The 25,613-nt window shown below is 37.5% G+C and overlaps 1 protein-coding gene across 1 annotated transcript; it reads right to left on the bottom strand.

Moving 5' to 3' along the window:
* Positions 1–18,596: 18,596 nt before the first annotated feature.
* Positions 18,597–24,843, bottom strand: LOC135840502 (uncharacterized). Its single transcript, XM_065357092.1, has 8 exons — positions 23,866–24,843; positions 23,655–23,773; positions 23,272–23,576; positions 22,348–23,191; positions 21,428–22,102; positions 21,036–21,298; positions 20,837–20,944; positions 18,597–19,419 (listed from the first exon to the last, which is right to left on the bottom strand). Exons 1-3 carry the CDS (start codon positions 23,889–23,891, stop codon positions 23,290–23,292), a joined length of 432 nt encoding a protein of 143 aa, XP_065213164.1. The 5' UTR covers positions 23,892–24,843; the 3' UTR covers positions 18,597–19,419; positions 20,837–20,944; positions 21,036–21,298; positions 21,428–22,102; positions 22,348–23,191; positions 23,272–23,289.
* Positions 24,844–25,613: the final 770 nt, after the last annotated feature.

Consider the following 25,613-nt stretch of genomic DNA (forward strand, 5'->3'; position numbering starts at 1 on the left):
GTATTTGAATACAGCAAAATGTTCGTAATGTTATCCTCTTTAAAATGAGCTATTACCGAAAGCTCTACATGCAACCGTTCAAAAGTTTTCGAAGTTTTAAGTTGCGAAAACAAGCTGCGGATGGTAAGTATTGATCTTTAAATTAATATTACTCGAAATTTTCAGTGGACACATAGGTATTTTAATACATCAAAATGTTCGTCATTTTATCCTCTTTAAAATGGCTGTTTACCGAAAGCTCTAACTTCAACCGTTCAAAAATTTTTGAAGATCAAAGTTGCGAAAAGTGGTTACTGATCAAAACTATAACTTACTGATAACAGGATAACCATAATAATAACACAATTAGACGACTTTCTGCAACTTTGAACTTCAGAAACTTTTGAACGGTTGAAGGTAGAGCTTTCGGTAAACAACCATTTTAAAGAGAATAAAATGACGAACATTTTGATGTAATAAAATACCTATGTGTCCACTGAAAATTTCGAGTAATATTAATTTAAAGATCAATACTTACCATCCGCAGCTTGTTTTCGCAACTTAAAACTTCGAAAACTTTTGAACGGTTGCATGTAGAGCTTTCGGTAATAGCTCATTTTAAAGAGGATAACATTACGAACATTTTGCTGTATTCAAATACGTATGTGTCTAATGAAAATTTCGAGTATTTTCAGTTTAAAGATGACGTACGTAGTATGCAAAAATCAGTGAAATAAAAGTATTCATAAAATCGTCATTTTTACGCGAAATAATAAAAATTTAACACCAATCGATAAGGAATTTCATCGTCTTTAATTTGAGACCTCATGAAAGTTCATCCGAACCCGCGAACAATCGAAAAAGTTGCATTTTATACACGAATAATTGTATGCATACCTATGATAAGATAACATGTTTATCCCAAGACGAAAAAACGTCCAAGTCCAGAAAAAAAAATTCCACTACACCCCGCCACGGAAATGAATCTAGACGCTCGTGCAAAAAACCGAAAACCGTAACCGAAACCCAAATAAGAACCTAATTTTAGCCATTTTCAAACCCTAACTGAAAACAAAAACCGAAATTTCAGAAGTTTTTTAAAAACCCTAAAAAACCATAACAATAATAATGAAGCAGAGTGAGTGAAACCGAAACCTAAACCGATATAATTTATTTTGGTTTTTTTCGGTTTTCGGTTTGGGTTTTTTCAGTTTTTTCAATTTTTTGGGGGGGATTTTTTCACATTTTCAACTTTTGAGACTCAAAATCCGGGGAAATTGATAAATTTAATGAACCTATCAAATTGAGTCCTTGGCTGTTGTTGTTGACTTGTTGCTTTTTGGGTTGTTAAATCGCTTTGTGTTTTGAGATTGAGAAATTTTGAAGAAATTTTTAAAAAATACATAAACCGAAAAAAACCGAAAACCGAAACCAAAACCGAAATTTTTGTAAATAAAACCGAAACCCAAACCGAAACTGAAATTTTGAATTCTAAAACTGAAACCCAAACAAAAACCGAAAAATTTCAACGAAAAAATTGGAGTGAAACCATAACCTTAATAAAAATAATTAAGGTTAGCACCCCTGCCAAGGGGAGTAATGTCCATCGAGTGAAATATAAATTATGAACGGCTCGGCTTCGCCTCGCCTAATTCAGCATACTGTTCGAAAAATAAAAATAATAATAATAAAATACACTTGAAAAAAAATTTATGGCAAAAAAAATTTTTCAAAAATTTGGCATCGAGCGGGGATCGAACTCTATGCCTTTCGCTTACACAGCCTTCTGTCCTGCCCAGTGTTGCAAGAGTGCTGGTTTCAGCACTCCGAAGGAGTGGTTTTTACTCCAAGCATTTTCATTATACTCCAAACTCCACTCTCCACTCCTAGTTTTAGAATTTACTCATTATACTCCACTCCTTACTCACTCCAAAGGAACTGTCAACACTCTTACTCCACTCCTTACTCCTACCATTTTCAGGGCTGTTAATACGAAACGAAACGAAACGAAAGACACGGAACGAAACGGAAAATTTTCCCTCTGGACACGAAACGAGACACGAAACGAAACGAATCAAAAAAATTACACGAAACGAAACGTTATAACGAAACGAATCATTTCTGTTTCTTCAATTTTCGATTTTTCATTGCAGGTTTTTTTGTAAATTTTGACCAAATTTTGTCAAATTCACTCAAATTTCATCCATTTAGAGTCTCTAGAGGGGTTCTCTTCTTCATCTATTAATGAAAATGTCCGCTTTTCTCACTTTTTTGGCTGAAACGAAACGAAACGAAACGACACGAAACGAAATGATACCACTTTTATGGAACAAAACGAAACGGTATAACGAAACAGTTTGGTTCAATGAGCTCAACCGAAACGAAACGAAACGAAACGTTTACGTTTCGTGTCCAACAGCCCTGACCATTTTTCATTATTTTTCAGGAATTTTGACTCTACAGATATTGAGTGATTGTTTATCAGGGGTGCTAACCTTAATTATTTTAATTTCAATTACGGTTTCACTCCAATTTTTCCTTGAAATTTTTCAGTTTTCGGTTTGGTTTCGGTTTTGAAATTCAAAATTTCGGGTTTCGGTTTCGGTTTTGATCTCATTTATAAAAATTTTGGTTTCAGTTTTGGTTTTCGGTTTTTTTTCGGTTTTACATAATTTTTTTTTTCAAACATCTTCAATTCAAAATTTCTCAATCTCAGGAAACAAAGTATAGTAATCTCACATTAATTCTAAAAAAGTATATATTTTTCAAGAACAATAATTTGTATAATTTTTTTAATACATAAATTTGTAAACCAAAGTCAAAAAAGTGAAAAAATCCCCCCCCCCCCAAAAAATTGAAAAACCTGAAAAAACCCAAACCGAAAACCGAAAAAAACCGAAATAAATTATATCGGTTTAGGTTTCGGTTTCACTCACTCTGCTTCATTTTTATTGTTATGGTTTTTTACGGTTTTTAACAAAACCTATGAAATTTCGGTTTTTGTTTTCAGTTAGGGTTTGAAAATGGCTAAAATTAGGTTCTTGTTTGGGTTTAGGTTACGGTTTTCGGTTTTTTGCGGTTACGGTTAGCACCCCTGTTGTTTATATCCATGAATTAAAGGTGTAAGATGGTAAAAGTATATCAATAATTGATAAAATAGTATCATTGGCGATAATGAATGAGAAAAACAGTAAAATAAACAAATAAAAGAATTAAAAATACGTGAGTAACAGCAACATTTTGATGTAATTAGTCACAAAATTGTAGTGGTGGGATATTATCGATATTTATCGATATATATCGATATTTGCCCCCGTCGATATATATCGATATTTTGAAGCCGATAATCGATTATCGGAAAATTTTTAAAAAATATGCAAAAATTCCTCAAATAAATTGTGCGAGGTATTTTTTTGCTCTTTTTGAGCATTTTCAGACTCTTTTAGAGTAAAATAATGATTATCACAGCTATTAATGGTAGCCATGGGCCATATCTGTAGAATTAGAATGATGAAATGTTGACAATTACGTCATCAATGTCATCATTATTTTAAAAAGCGCCAAATAGGTACCTAGATACTGAAAAAGCAAAAAAATAAGGAATAGAAACAGCTTAGAGATGATTCAGTTTCTCTTTTCATCAAAAATCAGCTGTTTTATGGTCTTTTTATGAACATCAAAAACATCCGATATATATCGATATTATCGATATCAGACCCCCGATATTTTGACGATATCGATATCCCGAAATATCAATATTATCCCATCACTACAAAATTGGGAAAAAAAGGAGGAGTAAGGAGTTTTGATTTGGCAACACTCCAACTCCACTCCTACTCCTTTTTGAAACTGTGGGAGTACTCCAGCATTGGAGTATGGCTCCACACTACAGCATGGAGTGCTCCTACTCCAAGCATATACTCCTCAAAAAATCTCACTCCTTGCACTCCTTACTCCTACTCTTACTCCACTCTTGCAACACTGGTCTCCTGCCACACCGCTATCACTGCTGGTTGCTGAAACTCGTTTTCGAACGCTATAGAAGCTATGAAAATGAAAACTACTTATATACGCGTGCGCGCGCATGTACGCGTTGCTGAAACGATGTAAGGAATGCTGAAAACTACTTATATACGCGTGCGCGCGCATGTACGCGTTGCTGAAACGATGTAAGGAATGCTTAAATGCTCTAAGGGTCTCCGTCGAGTCAACACGGAACGGAATTTCAAAGGTGGCAAATTTGACACTCGAGATTGAAAGAGGCGTTAATTTATGCGTCTACGTATTTCGGTATTTAGAAATAAAAGAAACTACCCCTTAACGTGTGTGGACATCAGACAAAGAAATACACGTAGCCGATGATCCACACAATTGTGCATCGGGCAGTAAAAACAAATAAAGCAATAAAATGTAGAACTGGAAGCCAGCACAGATCCCTCATCCCTGATCCTTTTTTCCTCTCGATCTCGAAAAAGAAACAGAATCGAGAGTTTCATTTAGTCGTACTGTTACTGTAGTCCCATTGTGGCGCTTGCGAGTGATCGTCTGATCGAGTCGAGTCATATTGCTATACGCGATTTTACGCAAACTTTTGAACCATTAAGTTCACGCAAATCCACGTAAACTTTCAAACTTTTGATTTCGATAAATCAAATTGTGTTTTTTTCGTGCTCGATAATTATTGTCAATTTCAAATATGCCCGATATTGGAGAACCGGTGATTGGCGGCGACGGAGGAGCCCCCCAAGGTCCCCCTCGGCAGGAAATCCATCTAACAGTGAGTTTAATTCAATATAAAATATTAATAGGTACTCGTAAATATTTATTTGAGGTTTTGCACTACATCGGCCTAAACTAGGTTAAATAGGTAGGGGTATTTATACGACAAATTCACGTCGAATTACGATAGTCTTCAGTGTAAATAGATCGTCGATTATTCTCTTTCGTAGTTTCTCTGATTCGCACCACATCTTCGCTTATTCGTCAAATTAGTCGTTCTCAACAAAAATTCAAATTCGTCTCAAATTTTCGTAGACCTCAAATTTGGAAACGAGGTTCGTTGTGTCGTAATTATTTGATCAAGTCTCTTATTCGTTACCTACACCTAAAATGGGCATCACGAATTCCTCTCTCGAGTCTTATAAATTTTAATTGTAGCGTAGGGACTCACCAGAAAATTTGCTGAAAAACTCATATTTTTTATAGGTCATTCTGAGAATTAAATACCGAATTTTGAGGGTAGACGGCACGTACGTCGACGACGAGAAGGAGTATACGAAAACATCAGTGTTCGCGGTAGCAGAGACAGACGTTGGAGATAGAATTTAATTATGTTTAAATCGAAAACAAATATGTTAGATTATTTAGAAATTAGAAGCTATTTCATATTTCATAGTTCATTTTTCAATAAAGTTTTATTAAGGTATCGTTTCTGTTATCGTTATCGTCAGTGACTGTTCTTTCCCCTCCCTATTATTTCCTTTAGCGTTGCGAGAAGTGTTCCAGTAGGAAATTTCTTAAAACTCGTTATTCTTTTCGCAACTGGTAAAGGAATGTGTAAAGAGCGACGAGAGGGTGTCTAGTTGTCACCGAATGTATTGCTGTTTTTAGTGTTGGGGGGCGTTGTGTCCGCTCACCTCGGCTTCGCCTCGGTTGCGCGGGTCGCTTTGTTGTTCATACTATGTCTGTTAACTTCCCTCGGCCTTCGGCCTCGGTGAGTACAGTTTTTTTATAAACAACCGCAAGTGCTACATACACGGTAAATGTCCAGCCTCCGTCTGAACTCACCAAGGGGAGTAATGCTCATCGAGTGAAATATAAATTTTAAACGGCTCGGCTTCGCCTCGCCTAATTTGGCATGCCATTAGATAAATAATATTAATAAATTTAATCATTGTTTGAAAACAAAAAAAAATAATTTCATTACTTTGTCTGTAAAAATTCAACTCGTAAAAATAAAAATCGCGAAAAAAAATTTTGAAAAAATTTGTGCCGTACGCAGGAATCGAACCCAAGACCTCTTGTACAGCAATCCTTTACCATAGCCAAGCCGCCACGGAGGCAGCTTGCCAGTTTGCGTTTTTTAACCGTTTACAAGTTGTGAAACATGGACGAAAACTACCCCCCCACGCGCGCGCACGTATACGCGTAGGTACGTACGTGTACTCGCGTTCCCTCTCGTCGGTCTTTACACACTCCTGTATTTCAACGTTTTGTACATCAACGTTGCCAGTTCGCTACCGTTGAGAACCGCTTCAAGTATAGACAGTACAGGGAAGACAAATCACTCAAATGGGCGGTCTTTCGAACTCTTCACATTATGCGGCGTGGACGTTAGAGGGCGCTCGAGCATATACTTTTGCAGTTATGATATCAGTTGAGTGTGGTTAGCGTACTTATAACGAGGTTTTCGTATGAATTTGATGATAAATTTACAATTTTAATACATTAAAATGCTCAAAATCTTATCTTCTTTCAAATGGATTTTTACTGAAAGCGTTAGCGTTTACCGTTCAAAAGTTTTCAGTTATAAAAAGTAGCCACCCGCGATAAAAATCCCACTTTAAATTAAAATTACGCGAAATTTTTTAGTGAACACATAAGTATTTTATTCAACTAAAATGTTCGTAATTTTATCCTCTTTTAAATGATTTTTTGCCGAAGATTTATCGTTCAAAAGTTACTAAAGCTCAAAATTGTAAAAAATAGCCTCTCACAGTGAAAACCATTTCCATTTGAATTTTGAATGGCTAAAAAATAAAAATACGTTGAATTCACTAGAACAAAAACAAAAATTTAATTCAACCAATGAAAAAATATCTGTCAAATCCAGGGCCAGGTTTAACATTTTCGCGTCCCTGGAAATTTGCCCCCCCCCCCCCATTTTTTTGATTTTTTCCATCCTCAATTCTCCGGTACTTGAATTTTCATTTTAAAAAATGAGCTGGCCATAAAAACGTAATTTTTTAATGAAAAAAAAGTATCAATTAATAAAATAAGTTGAAAAATACATCACAATTTATCAATTTATAAAGTAACGGAGTATTGAATTGAAGTGTTGGGCGATTGATTTTGGATTTTCAATCAAATTTGGTTAAAAATAATCAAAAAAAAAGTTCTGGAGCCTCCAGCAGATTTTTAAAACTCGAAATTCCCACAAAATTCCATCAAATTGGAGTTGTAAAGCTAAAATTTATTCTAAAAACTAATTTCAATACGCTACGAAGTACTGCAGGTGAATTTCAACTTTCAAAAATCTACTGGAGGCTCCAGTAATTTTCAAAAAAGTCGTTGGATGCTCTAAAATGACTCGAAATCCACCAGAAGTCGTTTTCAGAGGGTGTTAAAATTGGAGTGTAGAGTAAATTTCAGCTTTCCATCTCCATATTTGATGAAATTTTGTGAAAATTTAAAGTTTCAAAAATCTGCTGGAGGCTTTAGGAATTTTTAAAAAGTCGCTGGAGGATCCAAAACGACTCGAAATTCCCCTGCAGTTGACTTCGTAGCGTATTGAAATTAGTTTGCAGAGTAAATTTCAGTTTTCCAACTCCATTTTGATGAAATTTTGTGGGAATTTCTAGTTTCAAAAATCTGCTGGAGGCTCCAGAACTGCTCAAAACGGGTTTAAACCGTTTCCAATCGATTTGGCATGTCGAAAGTAGGGTATATCCCAAATTTCAGCTTTCTTGGTCAATTTGGTAAAATTTTGATTTTTTCCCTCATTTTTGGCCTAAATTCAATTTTCAAAAATTCACCAAAAATCGAAAAACGCACTTTAGCACTTGAAATTTTGACAAGTGATGAATTTTTGCATGATCTTTCGATCTACCTTTGTAAAGTTTGAAAAAGTTCGTGCAAGTCCTATGTTGAAACGCAAAATCTACGATTTCGGCTGACCTGTCAATCAAAATGGCCGCCATTTTGTAAGTAAGGCCAACTTTTTTTTTGGCAAGTTTGCTTTAAAATGTTCCTTAGGATGTCCCCTTTATGAAAAAAGTGGTCCCAGAAGATCGGGGGGGGGGGTGCAATTACTCCTACTGTCATATGCCGGACTAATATGTACCTTGAAAATTTTAAATGGATGGAAAATAGTGAAAATTGGTATTAAAAAAATTGAAGTCGATTTTTTAATTTTTGGAATTTGAAAAATGAACATAGGTACCTACACGGCAACGTACACAAACGAACGCGATCGAATTTGAACAATAGGTAAGTACCTATATTCAACGGTCGATAGACGTATTTGGTCAACGTCGAATATTTGTCTCAATTTTTTTCAATTTTTTTTCAATTTTTCCAAAATATAACTCAATTTTTTTTGGAAAAATTTGCGAAAGTTTGCCGCCCTAGGTACGTGTCTATGACCCTATGTTGCCTTCCTATAAATACGGCCCTGAATTTTATAAGTCTATATTAGTACTTGAGTGATTTAATGGGTATTTTTTCTTAGGTTGAATTTTTGTTTTTGTTTTAGTGAATTCGACGTATTTTTAGTAATTTTCGTTTCATTTTATATTGGATGAAAAAAAATGAATGAAAGAATGAGAAATTATACCATACTGTACACAAAACAAAACTGCTTATTCGTTTTCAATTTCAATTCAACAGGGAATAAAATTTTTGAATAAATGCAGTGGATGCAGCTTTAAATTCTCCAAATAAAAGATATCAGTCAAATTTATAATATTCCCGTAATTTTGCTTGAAAAATTGAAAATAGTATAAGAAAATACACGCGACATATTTCAAACCATTCAAGCTACATAAGAACATGCAAAAGTATATGCGCGAGCGCCCTCTAACGTCCACGACGCGTCAACTTACAATGTTCTAACACAGAGTAATTTGTCTTTCCTATACTGTCTATAGCTTCAAGCTTCATTCACATCATCGACCTTTTCCCTATCTGGACAGCGATTCTAATCGGAATTCAAGCAAATATCTGATGCAAACCTCCCAATTTGAGTTTGTAAAGAATGCCTCTGCGCATTGGGAATCGAAGTGTGACGTCACAATTACATCACAGCGCATTTTTACGGGATTTCCCGGATTTCACATTCTCATTCAGTCATTTGGTCCCAAACAAAACTGTAGTCCCATAAGAAACCATGTAAAAATGGCATACTTGTCGTTCAAATTTCTCAATGAATAAGACACTTGTTGATAAAAAACTTATTTAAAACAAAAATTTAGACTTTCTAACATATCATATTATAAAACTAGCTTTTTTTAACACAACATTTCAGAGAAAATTGAAATTGAAAAGTAGCAAATTTACATGCAATCTTATGGAACGCTTCCGTAGGTTGGGACCAAATGAGATTGTTCCTAATCCATCATGATCGCGTGTGGAAGGAGATAACCACCTTCCACACGCGATTAAGAAAGATCGTACGCTTGGTAAGTGGGGTAAGGTAAGAGACGAGTTCGCGCAATGCGCTGAGGCAACTAGACGTTAAAGTGCACTAGTTTTTTTTTCCGGTGCAAAAACTCGGAAGCTGTCGGGTATTGTCGGAGGTACTTCGTTCAACTTATATTTATCATTTCATCGTCATCTTTCGATTCTTTCCACTTTCCAGTTTCCAAAGGCCAAATCCAAATGTTTTGTCGGTGCGATGATTTTATTATTTTTCCCTGACCCCTGACACTGGTTTTTCACATTCAAATTTTCGATGTCAAGAATTTTTCCACAACTAAAGCATAATACTAATGATGTTCATATGAACTTAATAGTTACTTGATACGTTGATACTATGTTGATGTTGATTGAAAAACCACTGTCACTGTAGTGTAGAGGTGAAGATAATTGAAAAAATCACCACAAACTGAGAACGAAAATTAGACGAAAATATGAAAAAACAGTGAGCACAAGTTGAATTAAGTAGATTATTACGCATTTCCGAGCTTTCCACAATTGTTTCTCGACTCATATGATTCCAAATTTGCGTACATATATTTCGCGGAGTATGTACAGTCGATGAACGATATTATGTATCAACACCATCAGGCTTAACTTTACTAAACAACTACCTTGAAATGATGATAAGTGATCCATCTAACAATTGATATTATGGAAAATGCAAATGCTGAATAAGTAATCATACATGTAGTACGTATAATGGTATTTTATTTTATATTTTCACCTTTATCAAGCAGCACAGAGTTAAAGTAGGGTACTGTATGTTAAAGAGTCATCAGAGTTATCACACTAGAAAAATAGAACAAGTTGAACGAAGTACCTCCGACAATACCCGACAGCTTCCGAGTTTTTGCACCGGAAAAAAAACTAGTGCACTTTAACGTCTAGTGCAGAGACTTTCTTTACAAACTCGATTTGGGAGGTTTGCATCAAAATGAACCCTTCGAATCGCGGTCCAGATGAGGAGAATAAAAGGTCGATGATTCACATTCATTATTTATTTATTCTTTTGAATTGAATAGGTATGTTTCGTATTTCTTATAGGGATTGGGTTTCATGGGTGGCGAATGCTTGTTAGTTCCCATTCAGAAGGTTGACTCCGAAATTGATCTGTACTTTGCTCAAGAGTCAAGACCCATCTCGAGGACCCTATAATTTTTTTATACTACAAAAAAAGAAATGTTATCTTCTTTCTATTAGAGTGATTTTTTTAAATATCCACATACGCGATCATATCCAGAAACAGCAATTTTTTAGTGGAAAAGTATTTAGGAACAAAAGCCAAAGGGATGCAATTGATAAATTCAATTTATTTTTAAAATTCATCGTGCAAACCATAATATTATTTTATTGCGCCAGATTAAGTATATAGAATTAAATTTCCTTTTTAATTAATGCAAACATTTCTCAAATCCCCACAATCTTACATTCGATGGAAGTAAATTACTTTTTTTCGAGAAAAATTTCAGCAGTAAAAATAAAAGTGAAAAAAGATCGAAAATCTCGCGGGTGGGGCAGTCGAATATAGCCACTAGCACACCGTGGCGTTTCTAGCTCGCTGCTCGGAGAATATGAAGGCGAAAAATGTTGCCAACGGTGTATGTGTAGTAGTCCACAAGGTTGACTCTGACTTTATCTGCATTTTGCTCAAAATTCATCTCGACGACCATATTATTTTTTTGCACTATATTTTAGAAAATTTCATCCTCTTTTCAATGATGCAATCATTTTGCAAATCTGCATCAGTTATCATTTTCAAAAAAGCGCTTTTCCTGATAAAAAAAATACTAAAAAAGTAAAAACCAAGCTTTTTTCATACACTGAAAACTTGACAAGCATTAAGTACCTAGTAAAGTAATGTTGAAGAGTTTGCAATTTTTATCAAGTACCATTCCAGAAAGTAAGTATAACGCTACATTTTATGGCAGTAAAATGCTCTGTTCCGAGAAAAATTCCAGTAGCAAAAAAGTGAAAAAAGATCAAAAATCTCGCGGGTAGGGCAGTCGAATATTGCCACTAGCACACCGCGGCGTTTCTAGCTCGCTGCACGGAGAATATGAAGGCGAAAAATGTTGCCCGCGGTGTATGTATAATAGTCCCCGAGGTTGACTCTGACTTTATCTGCATTTTGCTCAACATCCATCTCAACGACCATATTATTTTTTTGCACTATATTATAGAAAATTTCATCCTCTTTTCAATGATGCAATCATTTTGCAAATCCGCATCATTTATCATTCTCAAAAAACGTTTTTTCTGATGAGAAATCGTGGTAAAAATCAAGACTTTTTTCCATATCTACATTGAAAACCTGAAAAAATAAAAAGCATCAAATACCAATGTAATGGTCTCGAACCTGCGATTTTTACCAAATCAGATTTCTTGAAAAATAGCGCTGGAGGCTCCAGAATGGCTAGAAATGGCGAAATTTGGATTTGGGGGGTTAATATCAGTTTTAGGACTTATTTTGAACATTTTTACTGATCAAGTACGTACTTTTTGAAAAAAGCATAAATCACCAAAATAGTCAATTTTGTATTTTCAAAAATTCGCCAAAAACTGAAAAATGAACTTGGGCAACTAAAAATTTGGGTTAGGGGGGTTTTAGAACATGCTCTTTACAAAAATCGCGGTCTCGTTCAAATCGGAGGCGGACACCTCAAGAGGTTCCCTTATAAGAGTTGAAGAAAATGGCTTTTGAGCTGCATTAGGTAGAGGTGCATGTTGGATAGCGTTTGCAATCAATTCTTGGATTACAAAAAAAAAAGAAGAAAAAATTAAGTACAAGGAGTGGGTGCTGAAGTGTAGCAAAAAATTACGACCGAATGAATGACCTCGGGAAGACGTGAGAAAAATTTCAAATGTCAAGGTCAATGCAAACCCCCTTCTTGAATAAATGCTCATTCATATGTATTTGAAAACTTACAAAGAAACTTCACGAAGTGTCCGTCTCAGATTTGAACGAAACTGCGATTTTTGGAAAGAGCATGGTTTGAAACCCCTCATTAACCTAAGCTTCTGCTGCCCAAATTCATTTTTCGACTGTAGGCGAATTTTTGTAAATGCAAAATTATTTTATTTTTTAAATTGCGTATTCAAGCCCACATTGTTCTCCCTTTGAATCCGATTTTTACCGTTTACAACCAGTTGGGAGTACCAGCTCGATTATCGTTTTCTCCAGAATTTTGAATTTGCTCCAGAACGCGTGCATGGATATTGTCTTGAGCACCTAAATATCGGGAGCTGTACTAGGGACCCTGATGGAGTGTCCCTTCCCCCAAATTTAGATATCAAGTGGTCTCAAAGGTAGCCCTCGGCCCAAGTACCACACCATTAAAATTTAAGCTGCCAGTGTAGAATTTAGAACACCCACAGCCAAATTTTGAATTTTAACATTTTCAAAGATCACTATCCCGACGCTAGGGGGTTTCCCACGGTGTTTCCGTGGGAAAATTCTGGCCCGCGCTTGCACAAGTGACTTCTTTCATTTTCCCATTCGACTAAATTTCTCATATTACCTACATCTTTCAAGGATTATTCGAATTTTCATCGAAAATAACGAATTTGACTGATCTTCGAAAATTATAATATGAAAAATTTAATTGAAAGGGAAAATAAAACAACGCTCCTTGATCAAGCCCGTAGGTATAAATTTTCCCACGACAACGCCGTGAGAAAAACTTGACCGTCGGAGGTACATAGCACTTTTTGAAATCCCCGGGGGATACTTCATGAGATTCCCAGTTAGCTGCTCAAAATAGGTATTATCCACGCCTTCTGGGGCCAATTCAAAATTCTGGAGAATAAAATCGAAACTGGGCTATGGATTTCCAAATGGTTGTACACTGTGAAAATCAGATTCAAGGGGTTAGTATTACTTTTTAGGGCTTGAATACGCATTCAAGGAAAAAATAATAATAAATCAATGAAAATAATGAATTTTGAATTGTCAAAATTTCACCAAAAAAAAATTGAAAAATAATTTTGGGCAGCGGGAATTTCAGTTATGAGAGGTTTCAAACCATGTTCTTTCCAAAACTCGCGATTCGGTTCATATCGAAGGCGGACAGTATTGAGGTTATTTTCTTGTTGGAATATTTTTAATTCAATTTCTTTGAATTTTCAATCACCGAAAATGTGTTCAAAGGTGTAGGTATATTGCATTAAAATTTCTAACAGAACATAATGACAATGAGAGTAGGTGCGCCATTTGTCAAAATAACATGCAAATTGCATTCACATACCTAGTGAACAATGAGTTTCCGTCTATTCTTTTTTTTTCATTTTTTCAGTAAACTGCTCAAGCAAGCAATTATCTACATTTCTTATTGATTCCGTTTACGTATAGAACGATATGCGTTAAGTTTGTTTATACGAGGGGCGTTTTAGAAGTCATAGCCACGCTCTGGGAGAGACAGTTGAAATTAAGCTACAAAAAAAATTAAAAAAGATTTGAAATCGTGAGGAAATTCTCTATTTTTCGACATAATCACCTTCTATATTCAAAAATTTGTCGTATCTAGAGACTAGCTTTCCTATGCCCGCGGGTTAGGTCTTTCCGTCCAAATTCTGTAGCCAGGAGTTGCAGTTCCGCGTCGTTCTTGAACTTTTGAGTTCCTGAGAAGCCTTTCAGCTTGGGGAACAGATGAAAATCAGAAGGAGCAAGATCAGGGGAATATGGAGGATGTGGAAAAACTTGCCATTTAAATTTTTTAATGTGGGAAAGGGGGCGCGGGAGCAGTGGGGGCGAGCGTTGTCATGAAAAAGGAGCGGTTTCGAGTCAAAAGTCCACACAAACCTTCGTTAGGCCACATTCATTCATCAGTAGCAGTGGAAACATTTTCAATTCACGAGCATTTCAACTCATTCAGTGTATGCGGGAAGCAAAAGTAGCGCAACTGTTAAGAATGAGAAGTGTGTGCACAGAGGGCTGTGGTGGTTTGGGACGTCCTTGCTTTGAGAGGGACGTCGCCAAGACCAGCGTGCATATATTAAGCCCAGGGAACCTGTACTCTACGGATATCCTTACGAAAGATATCAAATTGCAAAGGTGACTGTTACACCGCGAAATGAATCAAATGATCAAAGACCGCAAATGTGATTGATGCGATGGATTGATGATTTATTCTCTTCTCTGATATAAACGCGAATCGAATAAAACACACAATACATTGTAATAAAAGCACACACAGTGACGACTGTGTGAGTGTGTGTGGAAGCTCTGAAGAACTACCATACGCTAGCACCAGTGATTTACAGTGCTGCCAAATTGATAAAACCAAAAATCAGCAATTTTTGATAAAAAAATCAGCACTTGTCAGCACATAATGCAATATGGGTATCATTTTGAAGGATTTTCACATCTCTATTAATTTCTATTGCTTGAAAAATGATTTTAAACTGTTTAGAACAATAAGTACACTCAAACAAGCATTAAAAGTATAAAAATTATCAAAAAATGAAGAATTTTGAAATTTATCTAAAACGCATGAAGAAGTGTCAAAAATTACTAAAAAAAAATCAATGAAAGTTATTTTTAAAAAGTAAATAATTTTAGTAAAAAATGACAAAATTTTGTGAAAAATTGTTCAAATTTCACAATATACGTGAATGAAGTGCTAAAATTGATGAAATTTTAATGAAATTTGACCAAAATGATAGGAATTTTCACTTTTTGGTGTAAAATCAGCACAAAATCAGCAATTTTCACATATCAGCACTGAAAAACAGCACAGGTGCTGACGCGACTTGAAAATCAGCACGTTTGGCAGCACATATACTTAAAGGAGTTTTCACATCTCTAAGCTCGGAGTGGCGCATCTCGAACTACTTCAACAGAGTGCACTACTCGTAGGCAGTGCTGCCACTCCGACAGGAACACAACTCCCTCTAGGTGGAAGCTGCGGGCACATCCCCTACCGGTACATATGCCCCAGTGTTGTCATAACGTTATTCATAACGTAACGAAAAAACGAAAAAACGGAAAAAACCGGAATTTTTTCCGTTATAATAACGTAACGATAAACGAAAACGAAATTTTCTACATAAGAAACGATAACGAAATTATAACGTTATGAAAAAATCTTTGTGCCATAACGAAACGAAAAACGGAAAAACGGAAAAAATTCCGTTATTTTTTTCGTTTTTTTCCGTTTTTTTTTACTAAGCATTGATTAAAAAAAAATAAAAAATGTACAAAATTTTTAAAAAAGTTTGCAAAATGATTAAAAAATTATTAATTAATAAAAGTAGTCCAGTCGAATTAGAAATTATTTTTGCGCCAAAATGCTCAGGATGGTGTCCTAAATGACATACTAAAACCCACCCTAAATCCGCCTGGAGCTTCTCCCCCCAGACCCACATTTGTACCCCCTAGCACAGTTTTTCGCCATTTTCTCCCCCGCATTGCATTTTAGCAAAAAATATGTGGTTAGATAAAACATAAAAGAATCTATGTCAAATTTCCGATCTAATGATGTATCAACTTTCCTTGTATGTTCAAGGGGGTACAACTATTCAAAAAAGGGGGGTTTCCTGAAAAATACATAAAAGGATATAGGCATAGGCGCCTAAGGGGGGTGAAATGGTCCCTGAAAGCATTCGAGTTCATATATCAGCATGGAAGGTGGGTACGCCGGTACGATGGAGAAACTTGCGCGTGAAAAATTTCAGATCCACACCCCCACCGCTTTTTGGACCCCCCTTTTCTGAAATTTCAATAACGCTTTTCTCAGCCCCATGTTGACCGATTTTGAAAATTTTTCTGAAAGTTATGTATTATGTATATCCTTAGTACGTATCCCCACAAAAATTTTCAACCCCAATACTGAGAAATTTTTGAAACATTTTGTACTTTTTTCAGTTTTTTCAGAGTAACCCCAATTTGGGCATTTTTGTACTATAACGAAAAACGAAACGAAATAACGAAATAACGGAAAAATGAAATGATATAATAACGATAAACGGAAAACATAACGTAACGGAATTATCTGTGTAACGAAATAACGGAAAAATAACGTAACGAAAAATTTCACAATTCTGAAACGAAACGATATAACATAACGAAAAAAAAATTTCGTTATGACAACACTGATATGCCCCGCTTCTATTTGAACAGCGTGGACATCGGAGATGCTGGAACATTGAAGCCAAAAATTGGCCAATCGGACAACGGACGGTAGGGCCCCTCTGCCCCGCTTCTATGAACCCGCAGCTTCCAGATGTTGAATAGCTAGGTTCTTCGGCATCCATCCATGACTTCCCACAAGTCGAATTTCTGTGTTTTACACATCTCTGCTGCTTTTTCACGGCACTAGCGACTTAAAATTATCTTAGATGCAAACAATTTGTCGTAAAAATACTAAGGCAGGTATCCTAAAACCATTGCTTAAAGTTAGGCAACGGCTAAGCAAGCAATGCATGATGCTAGCTTATTGGCTAAGCAACCAACAATCCGGTGCTTAGTTGTTGCTTAAGCGATCATTTTTGTCTTAGGATACCTGCCTAAAATTAAGTCACATCTTAGTCGCTATGTGCTCTTTGACTATATATACATGGACTGCTATCTCCTATTGTTGTTGAACGGGAATTGTGAAGCCAAAGCAATAGAGGTACTTAATCGGGACATGGGCTCTGAGCATGCGCGAGATTTCTGTGATAAATGTGTCGTTTTTAATCGATATATTCGAAGTCGATATAAGTTTTAGATAGGTAGTTTAGAAAAATATAAATAGGTAGAAAAATAACGTTATCGAATAGTTACGGTTTAGTTTTAGTTTACTAGCTTTAACGCTTTTATGAAAACTTGCTGTAACTTTTAATTTAAGAGCTTTTGTAAAGTTCGAATACCAAATACGAAATGTGACTTATTATTGTTTTTCACGTTGAAATAAATGTATGGTTTTTAATGCGTTATTTTATTGCACGTTGTGCACGTTTTTATATATATGAAATTTATTCGATGAATCGCGATTTTACTGCGAATTTTAATCTTTCGACGACATGGTAGCATCGCTTAGGTTTCGATCTACGTTTTTAACTATTTTTTATCGAGTGTTTTAGTGTATTATTCACCTAGTGGTGACCGAAATGGTGTATAGGCTAGGCCTAACACGTAAGTACTTTTTATCGTCCTAGACGACCGATTTATTTCGCTGTTTTACGCGACCAATTTCGCTGTACGCGACCGATTTCGCCTTGCGCGACCGAAGGTGTTTTTATTGTCTGTTTTGGTGATCTGGGCTGGTGTCCGATACGCTGAACAGATTGGCCGAGCACGTGTTACGCTCTGATACGTTTTTACCCAGTCAATGGTAAAAACTCGATCCCAATTGGAAGCTGAAGCAGCGCAACGAAAAGCTGAAAGAAACAGAAAGCGTAAAGATAGACGTAAGTGAAATTCTGCCCTGGCTGACCAGCAAAATCAAGACGACGAGGGAGAGGTAATTCAACCAGTCGCTATGGCCTACGTACCTGCTCTGGTCGAGCGCTCGCAATAGTTTGATGGTGCCGAGGTTCGGTATGATAGCTGGATTATCCGGCTGAAAATTCGATTGGCAGCGTTAGGCCTGACCAAGGCCTGTGAGTCGGCGGAGGCTGAGACTCTGGAAAAGCGAGCTCAAGCCATCGATACCACGAGCGTCTGGAGTCTGACATTACACAAAACCTATCCGCCAATCATATTGCAAGTAGCACTTTATTTATTTTTGTGCTTATCATCATCCTTTCAATTCGAACTAGTTTGAATGTATAAATGATCAATAAAGTAAAAAAATAGACTTAGATGACTGTTTAATTCAGCACGAAATGAAAATAATGAAGTAATCACAAAATTTAAATCTCATACTATGTATGTTGAAAAAGTAGTTTGTTACCAAAATAGATATTAACAGTCAATCTCACTTTGAAACATCATTCATTTCAGATTTCAGAAAAAGCGAACTGGTAAAGTATATGTAAGAGAGAAGATGATGATTATAATAATGATTTAAATAATTAAATTGAAGGACTTTGAGAAGTGTGAGCAATTGAATTTGAAAACGCCTTCCTTCTTCCCAAGTATGAGGTCTTGAATGGATGATGTTTCAAGAGTATGAATTTATTTTCTTCAAATGCGTTCGAAGTGTTGTATATTTCGCAAAATCTTTCCGCACAAATGTCATAGGTACTATTGAAACTAGATAAATAAAAAACTAAGTAAACCGTTTTCATTACGTATTCTTTTAATAATCAGTAACATCACAACACACACATGAAAATCAACGATCTTAGTGATCTTACCAATTACCAAGTCAATTTGGACATGTTTTTACTTTTTTTCATTTTCAAAGCGACATTTGAATTGATGGAAGTATATTAATTTTATTTATTCATCTATTTCATCATAGAAATTTTACATTTTTGATGTTTTTTTTTCAAAATTGAGTTCGTTAGCATCTGATAATATGATATTCAAAAGTGATAACGAGAAACTCCTCCCTAACAGATTCTGATTGGCGGATAGGTTTTGTGTAATGTCAGACTCCAGACGCTCGTATCGATACCATATATTCAATGATGAGTCAGCAGCTAGCCCAAATGTTCACGCAGACGACGCCGTTTGCGATACTGAAAGCGCTCGAAGAACGTTATGGCACAAAGACTGCCGCCCAGAAATGCGCCGCCAAGCTTCACCTAGCAAATATTCAATTAGGCCACTTCAAGACACCGCAAGAATATTGCGATATGGTTCGAAAACTGTGTAATGATACTGGTGAGACAGATGAAGCTGCTTGGCTGTTGAACGGGCTACCAAAGAACGCTGATGGTAACAATATTCAAATATCTGCACGTATGTCGATGCTGATGAACGGTAGCACCGTTGGAATTAGAGAAGCAATCATCGAAGCGTTCCGTACCAATTCTCCGTCTACATTGTCGTCGTCTTCTGCTACGCCGAGATCTTCTGCAATGTCGGCTGCCGGTGATACGCGTCCTACCTGCCATTATTGTCATAAACCCAGTCATCTTGCGCGACAGTGTCGCCTGAAACAAAGTAGAGGTAATTTTGTTAATAATAATGGTGTTAATAATTTTGTACCGTATAATAATCGTATTGGAGGGCCAAATGGTAGGAATTATAGTGGGTTTAACGGTCGTAGCGGTTCGTATAACTGGCCTAGGCAAAATCAGGGTCATCAAGGGACTGGTCAAGGCAAGCGAAGTGTTCAACAGGCTGCTCATTCGGCCGGAGGCTTGCCTGGTTCGAGCTCTGGTACCAATACGAATCAGAATTGGAAAGGTCCCAACGATCCGAACCCTCCTCGTTGTTTTCGTTGTAAGGGCTATGGACACATCGTCGCTAATTGTCCTAAGTGGGGCGATAATACTAGTCAGAATCGTCGTCCGAACAATATCACCAGTACTGCTCTGATGGCTGGTGGAGTAGGTACCTATACCAGTTCACCTGGTCCGAACGAAATCGTGTTTATGCTCGATAGTGGAGCTACGAATCATTTTGTCAACTCTGAAGATTATTTTGTCGAGTCTAGAGAAGTTCGTGAGCTCGTATGTACGGCTCAAAAGGGTCAATTTGTGACCGTTACTCGCGAAGGGACTATAGTTTTGTATGATGGTGAGAATAGGCGTTACACCATGGAAGGTGTCAAGTATTCTGAGGAGTTCGAGTTGAACCTATTATCGAGCCAACGTATACGTGAGAAAAGGTGTCGAATTGAATTGGCCGAGGAGGTCGCGTTGTTCGATCCAAATGGGGCATTGATCGCCAAGGCAGAGTTGAATGAAGATAACCTGCACGTCTTTAAGTTTCGGTATGAGTTGGCTTCTGTCGTCGTGGACGAAAATGTTAGGCTTTGGCACCGTCGCCTGGGCCACGCTTGTGGCGATACCATCGCGAATATTCCTGGAATTCCGTCGAACAAAGTACTCACGAAGACGACCTGTGGGGTGTGTTCGAGGTCGTAAATGTGCAGGTTACCGTGCTGCACTGAGAGAGCGACTGCTGGCAGGGTCTTGGAGCTCGTCCATCCCGACACGCTTGGCCCTCTGCCAGTTTCAGTCGACAGATGCTCGTTTATATTGTTGTTTCTCGACGACTTTACCCATTTCGCGGTGATGTATTGTTTGAAAAATAGGGGAGAGACTGGAAAGTGCTTTGAAAACTTTGAGAAAGTGGCCAACGCGAAATTTAGAGTAAAAATCCATAAGCTGAGGTGCGATAACGCTTTAGAATTTGTGCGGGGCCTAACGAGGTCGATCTGCGATGCTCGTGGCATCGTGCAGCAGCCAAGCGAACCGTACGTGCATGAACATAATGGCAAAATCGAACGCCTTAACCGTACTGTCGTAGAGAAAATGCGCGCCATGCTGTACAACTCCGGTATGCCCTCGAAATATTGGTCATACGCGGCATACATGGCGTGCGACATAGTAAATAGATTACCCAGTCGAGCTATCGGTGGTGAAATCCCGTACGAGCTTTGGAATAACAAGCCTGTTGATTGGCAGCTGATTCGTTTGTTCGGTTGCTTGGTCCGGTCGTTCATCACACCTGAAAAAAGAAAGAAAATCGATAAGAAATCGTTGGATTTGGTTTTGGTCGGTTACACTGATACTGGGTATCGTTTATTGGACGTATTTACCAACGAAGTTATTCCGGCGAACCATGTAAAGGTCGATGAGTCCATCGTTCACGCTGATTTCGTCGAACGTATCAACGTTACCGAAGAATATCTCACCGAAGAATACGAACGTCTGAGTGACGCGGCGATGATGGCGACGTGCGTTCCGCAGGTGACATACGAAGAGGCAATCTCTGGTAAGGATAGCGAGAAATGGAAGGAGGCCATGGCGGCCGAATTGTCGATGCTTCAACGTATGCAGACATATAAAATCGTCGAACGACCTGCGGACAAAAAAGTTCTTGGTTTGAAATGGGTCTTCAGAATTAAAAGCGACGGTACGTATAAGGCGCGTATCGTCGTACTGGGTTATATGGAGCGGTTGGCGCTCAGTGACTTCGACGTGTACGCACCGGTCGTTTAAGTCGACGTCGTTTGGGCATTGATTGCCTTGGCTATTCGTTTCAATTGGCAATTACGCCACTGTGATATTACTGGCGAATTTTTGTACGGTAAATTGCCTTCCGAGTGTATGTAAATTTTCCAAAGGGTTTCCAGTATTTTGGTCGGCTGAAAGATCCGGTGATGGAACTCTGGCGCAGGGCTGTTAATACGAAACGAAACGAAACGAAAGACACAAAACGAAACGGAAAATTTTCCCTCTGGACACGAAATGAGACACGAAACGAAACGAATCAAAAAAATTACACGAAACGAAACGTTATAACGAAACAAATCATTTCTATTTCTTCAATTTTTGATTTTTCATTGCAAGTTTTTTTGTAAATTTTGGCCAAATTTTGTCAAATTCACTCAAATTTCATCCATTTAGAGCCTTTAGAGGGGTTCTCTTCTTCATTTATTAATAAAATGTCCGCTTTTCTCACTTTTTTGGCTGAAAGGAATCAAAACAAAACGAAACGACACAAAACGGCACGAAACGAAATGATACCACTTTTATGGAACGAAACGAAATGGTATAACGAAACAGTTTGGTTCAAAGAGCTCAACCGAAACGAAACAAAACGTTTACGTTTCGTGTCTAACAGCCCTGCTCTGGCGGTTGTTGTATGGTCTCAGGTTGTCGCCTGTAACATGGTACGACGAATTGAAAAGAATTCTCATTAAAGTAGGGCTAATTGTTTCTTGGTATTGCGCTACTCTTTTTATTTGCGCATCGACACCTACTAGGTGTATTGTTGGAGTCTACGTAGATGACGCGCTTATCGAGCAGGTGCTCGACTTGTTGAAGCAAAATTTCGAGGTCAAGGACCTCGGTCCAGTCCAAAATTACCTAGGTGTTCGTGTAAAAAGAACTGATGAAGCCATTTACCTCGATCAGACGGAGTACATCGCTATGGTATGCGATAAGTTCGGTTTATCTGACGCTGACAGTGTTAAAAAGCCCGTTGAGGATATTTCATTCATGGATCCCAACATACAAATCGATCCGAAATTGGAGACCTTGTGTAGGTCGATGATTGGGTGTCTTCCCCATTGGGTGAAAATCTGCCGATCATACGCGACAAAAAAACGCGGCAGGAATCGCAACACTTTCCGCCAATAGTTTTCTGCTCATTAATCCGCGCGCGTATTTTTTTACGCGATAAATTCTGCCAATGTTCGACATTCACGAAAAATTTTTTGGCACTGTCGGGGATCGATCTTGGGTCTCCGGATCGGTGGGCGACTTCTCTACTAACCTGACCACCACAGCATGTATTTAATTGAATGCAAATATTCCTATACTACGCGAAAACACACGCGTAAAATACCGCATTTACGCGTGTGTTTATTAAATACGCGAAAGAATTACGCCAAAAAACATACTCGTAGCGTATTTTGTAGTTGGTTTTTTTCAACGCGAAAAAGACGCCCGTAATTTGAACGCGTTGTGGCCTTACGCGAGAAAAATACGCTACGAAATATTCATGTAGCGTATTTTTTGGCAGATTTTTCTTTCAGTGCACCAATTCGCTTTCTGAACAACGCTTTTTCATGCGTATATTCAGAATACGTCAATAAACCAGCTGGTTTTGGCGTCTTTTTCAGCGGATGGGCAGATTTTCACCCAATGGGGTTTCCTATATTTCGATTTGGACACGTCCAGATATCTCGTACTCGGTTAATTTGGTCTCTCGTTACCAATCTAAGCCCTCAGCGTCGTTGGTTCTTGCCTGTAAACGTATATAAAATATCTGAAAGGTACCGCTGAACGTAAACTATGTTTTACTGCGTTTGACAACACGTTACTCACCGTGTATAGTGATTCTGATCACGCCGGTGATAAAGCTGATAGAGTCTCAACGTCTGGTTTCATCGTATTCTTGTATGGCTGCGCCATACAGTGGAAGTCTAGAAAACAGCGGTGTGTCGTCCGTAGTTCCGCCGAAGCCGTCGTCGAAATTCGAGCCCAAAGAAATCTTTTGAAGTCACTCGGCTTTGTCTTAGAGACCACATTGCTCGCCGGTGATAGTAATTCGGCGATGAATATCGTCCATAATCCGATGGAATCTCGAAAAACTCGACACATCGATGTCTCGTACCATTTAACTAAGGAAGCTGTAAAAAATAAGGAAGTTAAGTTAATTAAAGTACCTGGTGAGTACAACATTGCTGATGTCTTTATGAAATCTTTACCTGGTTCGAAGTTGAAAGATCTGCTCATGTCAATCCTCGTCGATGACCTGTTCCCTTCGTAGTGTCTTTGGTTCGGTAGTTTCTCTTTCTTGCAGTTGACCTGGTCGCTCTGTAAACAGCTAAACACAATGGTGTTTTTATTTTTTTTATTTTATTATTTTTTAATTAATTTATGTACTTAGTACTTAGTACTTGAAAAACGTGTACTTACTTTTGATAGATGTTTTTATCGTGCATTTTTATTTCTGTGTCGTTTATTCTTATTTTATCATCTCGCCGAAGGCGAATATACGTGCTGGTTTAATATCTGAAATTATTCATCGTGTTATATCAATTGTTTTAGTGTGTTTTATGTTTATTTTATATTCTATACTATTATGTATATGTTTTAATTAATTTAATGATTATTTAATCTGTTTTTAATTTTTATTTACCTGTATTTAATCCGGTTCGGTAGTTTGAAAAAATTTCATCTTTTTGCTGTTTGTTTTGCGTCGAAAGATCTGCATCAGTGTTTCGCAGCATAATGGCTTTTGCCTTGTATTTGTTCGATATTAGTTTTTAATCGCGTTTCATTGAAAAGTGTTGGTTTTAATTCGAGTGTTTATTAATTTAATTAGTTTAATTGATCGATTAAAAAGTGAAAGCTCGTAAATATTTATCTTTTTGCTGTGTTTGTAGTTTTGTTTTTGTTGTTTTTGAGCTTTCACCGTTAGAATTTTAATACGCTCGATGTTTTCTAAATTTCCCCATTGGATGGGTTAAATTTAAGGAGGAGTGTGATAAATGTGTCGTTTTTAATCGATATATTCGCGTAGAAAGTCATGACCGTAACTTTTCTATATACGCGTACGCGTGTACACGTACGTACGTACGCGTATACGTGCGCGCGCGTGGGGGGGGGTAGTTTTCGACGGTGTTTTGCAACATGTAAATCGTTAAAAAACGCATTTCTGCAACCTGCTCCGGTAGACGCTTGGCTGTGGTAACGGATCGCCGTGCAAGAGGTGTGGGTTCGATTCCCGCGTCAGGCAGACATTTTTTCAAAATTTTTTTTCGCGATTTTTATTTTTACGAGTTCAATTTTTACAGAAAATTCAGTTTAATTATTTTTTTCTGCTTTTGAACAATGATAATGAATTTTTGTGCACACTAATTATTATTAAAAATGATTTTATTTTTTTTTCAATTTTTTTCAAATTCCAATTGAAAAATGAACTTGAAGATACTGTCAATCTGTACGAGCGGGGATATACCGCCGAGCGGTACGCGCGGGGATATGCCGCCGCGCGTACCGCTCGTCGGCATATCCCCGCGCGTACCGCTCGGCGGCATATCCCCGCGCGTACCGCTCGGCGGCATATCCCCGCGCGTACCGCTCGGCGGCATATCCCCGCGCGTACCGCTCGGCGGCATATCCCCGCGCGTACCGCTCGGCGGCATATCCCCGCGCGTACCGCTCGGCGGCATATCCCCGCGCGTACCGCTCGGCGGCATATCCCCGCGCGTACCGCTCGGCGGCATATCCCCGCGCGTACCGCTCGGCGGCATATCCCCGCGCGTACCGCTCGGCGACCCCGCGCATTTCTTTAAAAAAAAAATAAATAAAAAATAATCGAAAAAATGGCACTTTTGCGTGATTTTTAGACGTTTTTTACAAAAGTTATGGTCATGACTTCTTGCTATATATTCGAAGTTGATATAAGTTTTAGATAGGTAGTTTAGAAAAATATAAATAGGTAGAAAAATAACGTTATCGAATAGTTACGGTTTAGTTTTAGTTTACTAGCTTTAACGCTTTTATGAAAACTTGCTGTAACTTTTAATTTAAGAGCTTTTGTAAAGTTTGAATACCAAATACGAAATGTGACTTATTATTGTTTTTCACGTTGAAATAAACGTATGGTTTTTAATGCGTTATTTTATTGCACGTTGTGCACGTTTTTATATATATGAAAT

This window comes from Planococcus citri, chromosome 3 (assembly GCF_950023065.1).
Source record: "Planococcus citri chromosome 3, ihPlaCitr1.1, whole genome shotgun sequence".
Taxonomy (NCBI): domain Eukaryota; kingdom Metazoa; phylum Arthropoda; class Insecta; order Hemiptera; family Pseudococcidae; genus Planococcus; species Planococcus citri.

What these genes read in the sequence shown, in the direction of transcription:
- LOC135840502 (XM_065357092.1), bottom strand. Translation starts at nt 23,891, where the DNA reads ATGCACGATAAAAACATCTATCAAAA. An exon ending in GATAAAAACATCTATCAAAA is followed by an intron (nt 23,774 to 23,865) that starts GTAAGTACACGT and finishes CATTGTGTTTAG; the next exon opens with CTGTTTACAGAGCGACCAGG. An exon ending in ATCTTTCAACTTCGAACCAG is followed by an intron (nt 23,577 to 23,654) that starts GTAAAGATTTCA and finishes TATTTTTTACAG; the next exon opens with CTTCCTTAGTTAAATGGTAC.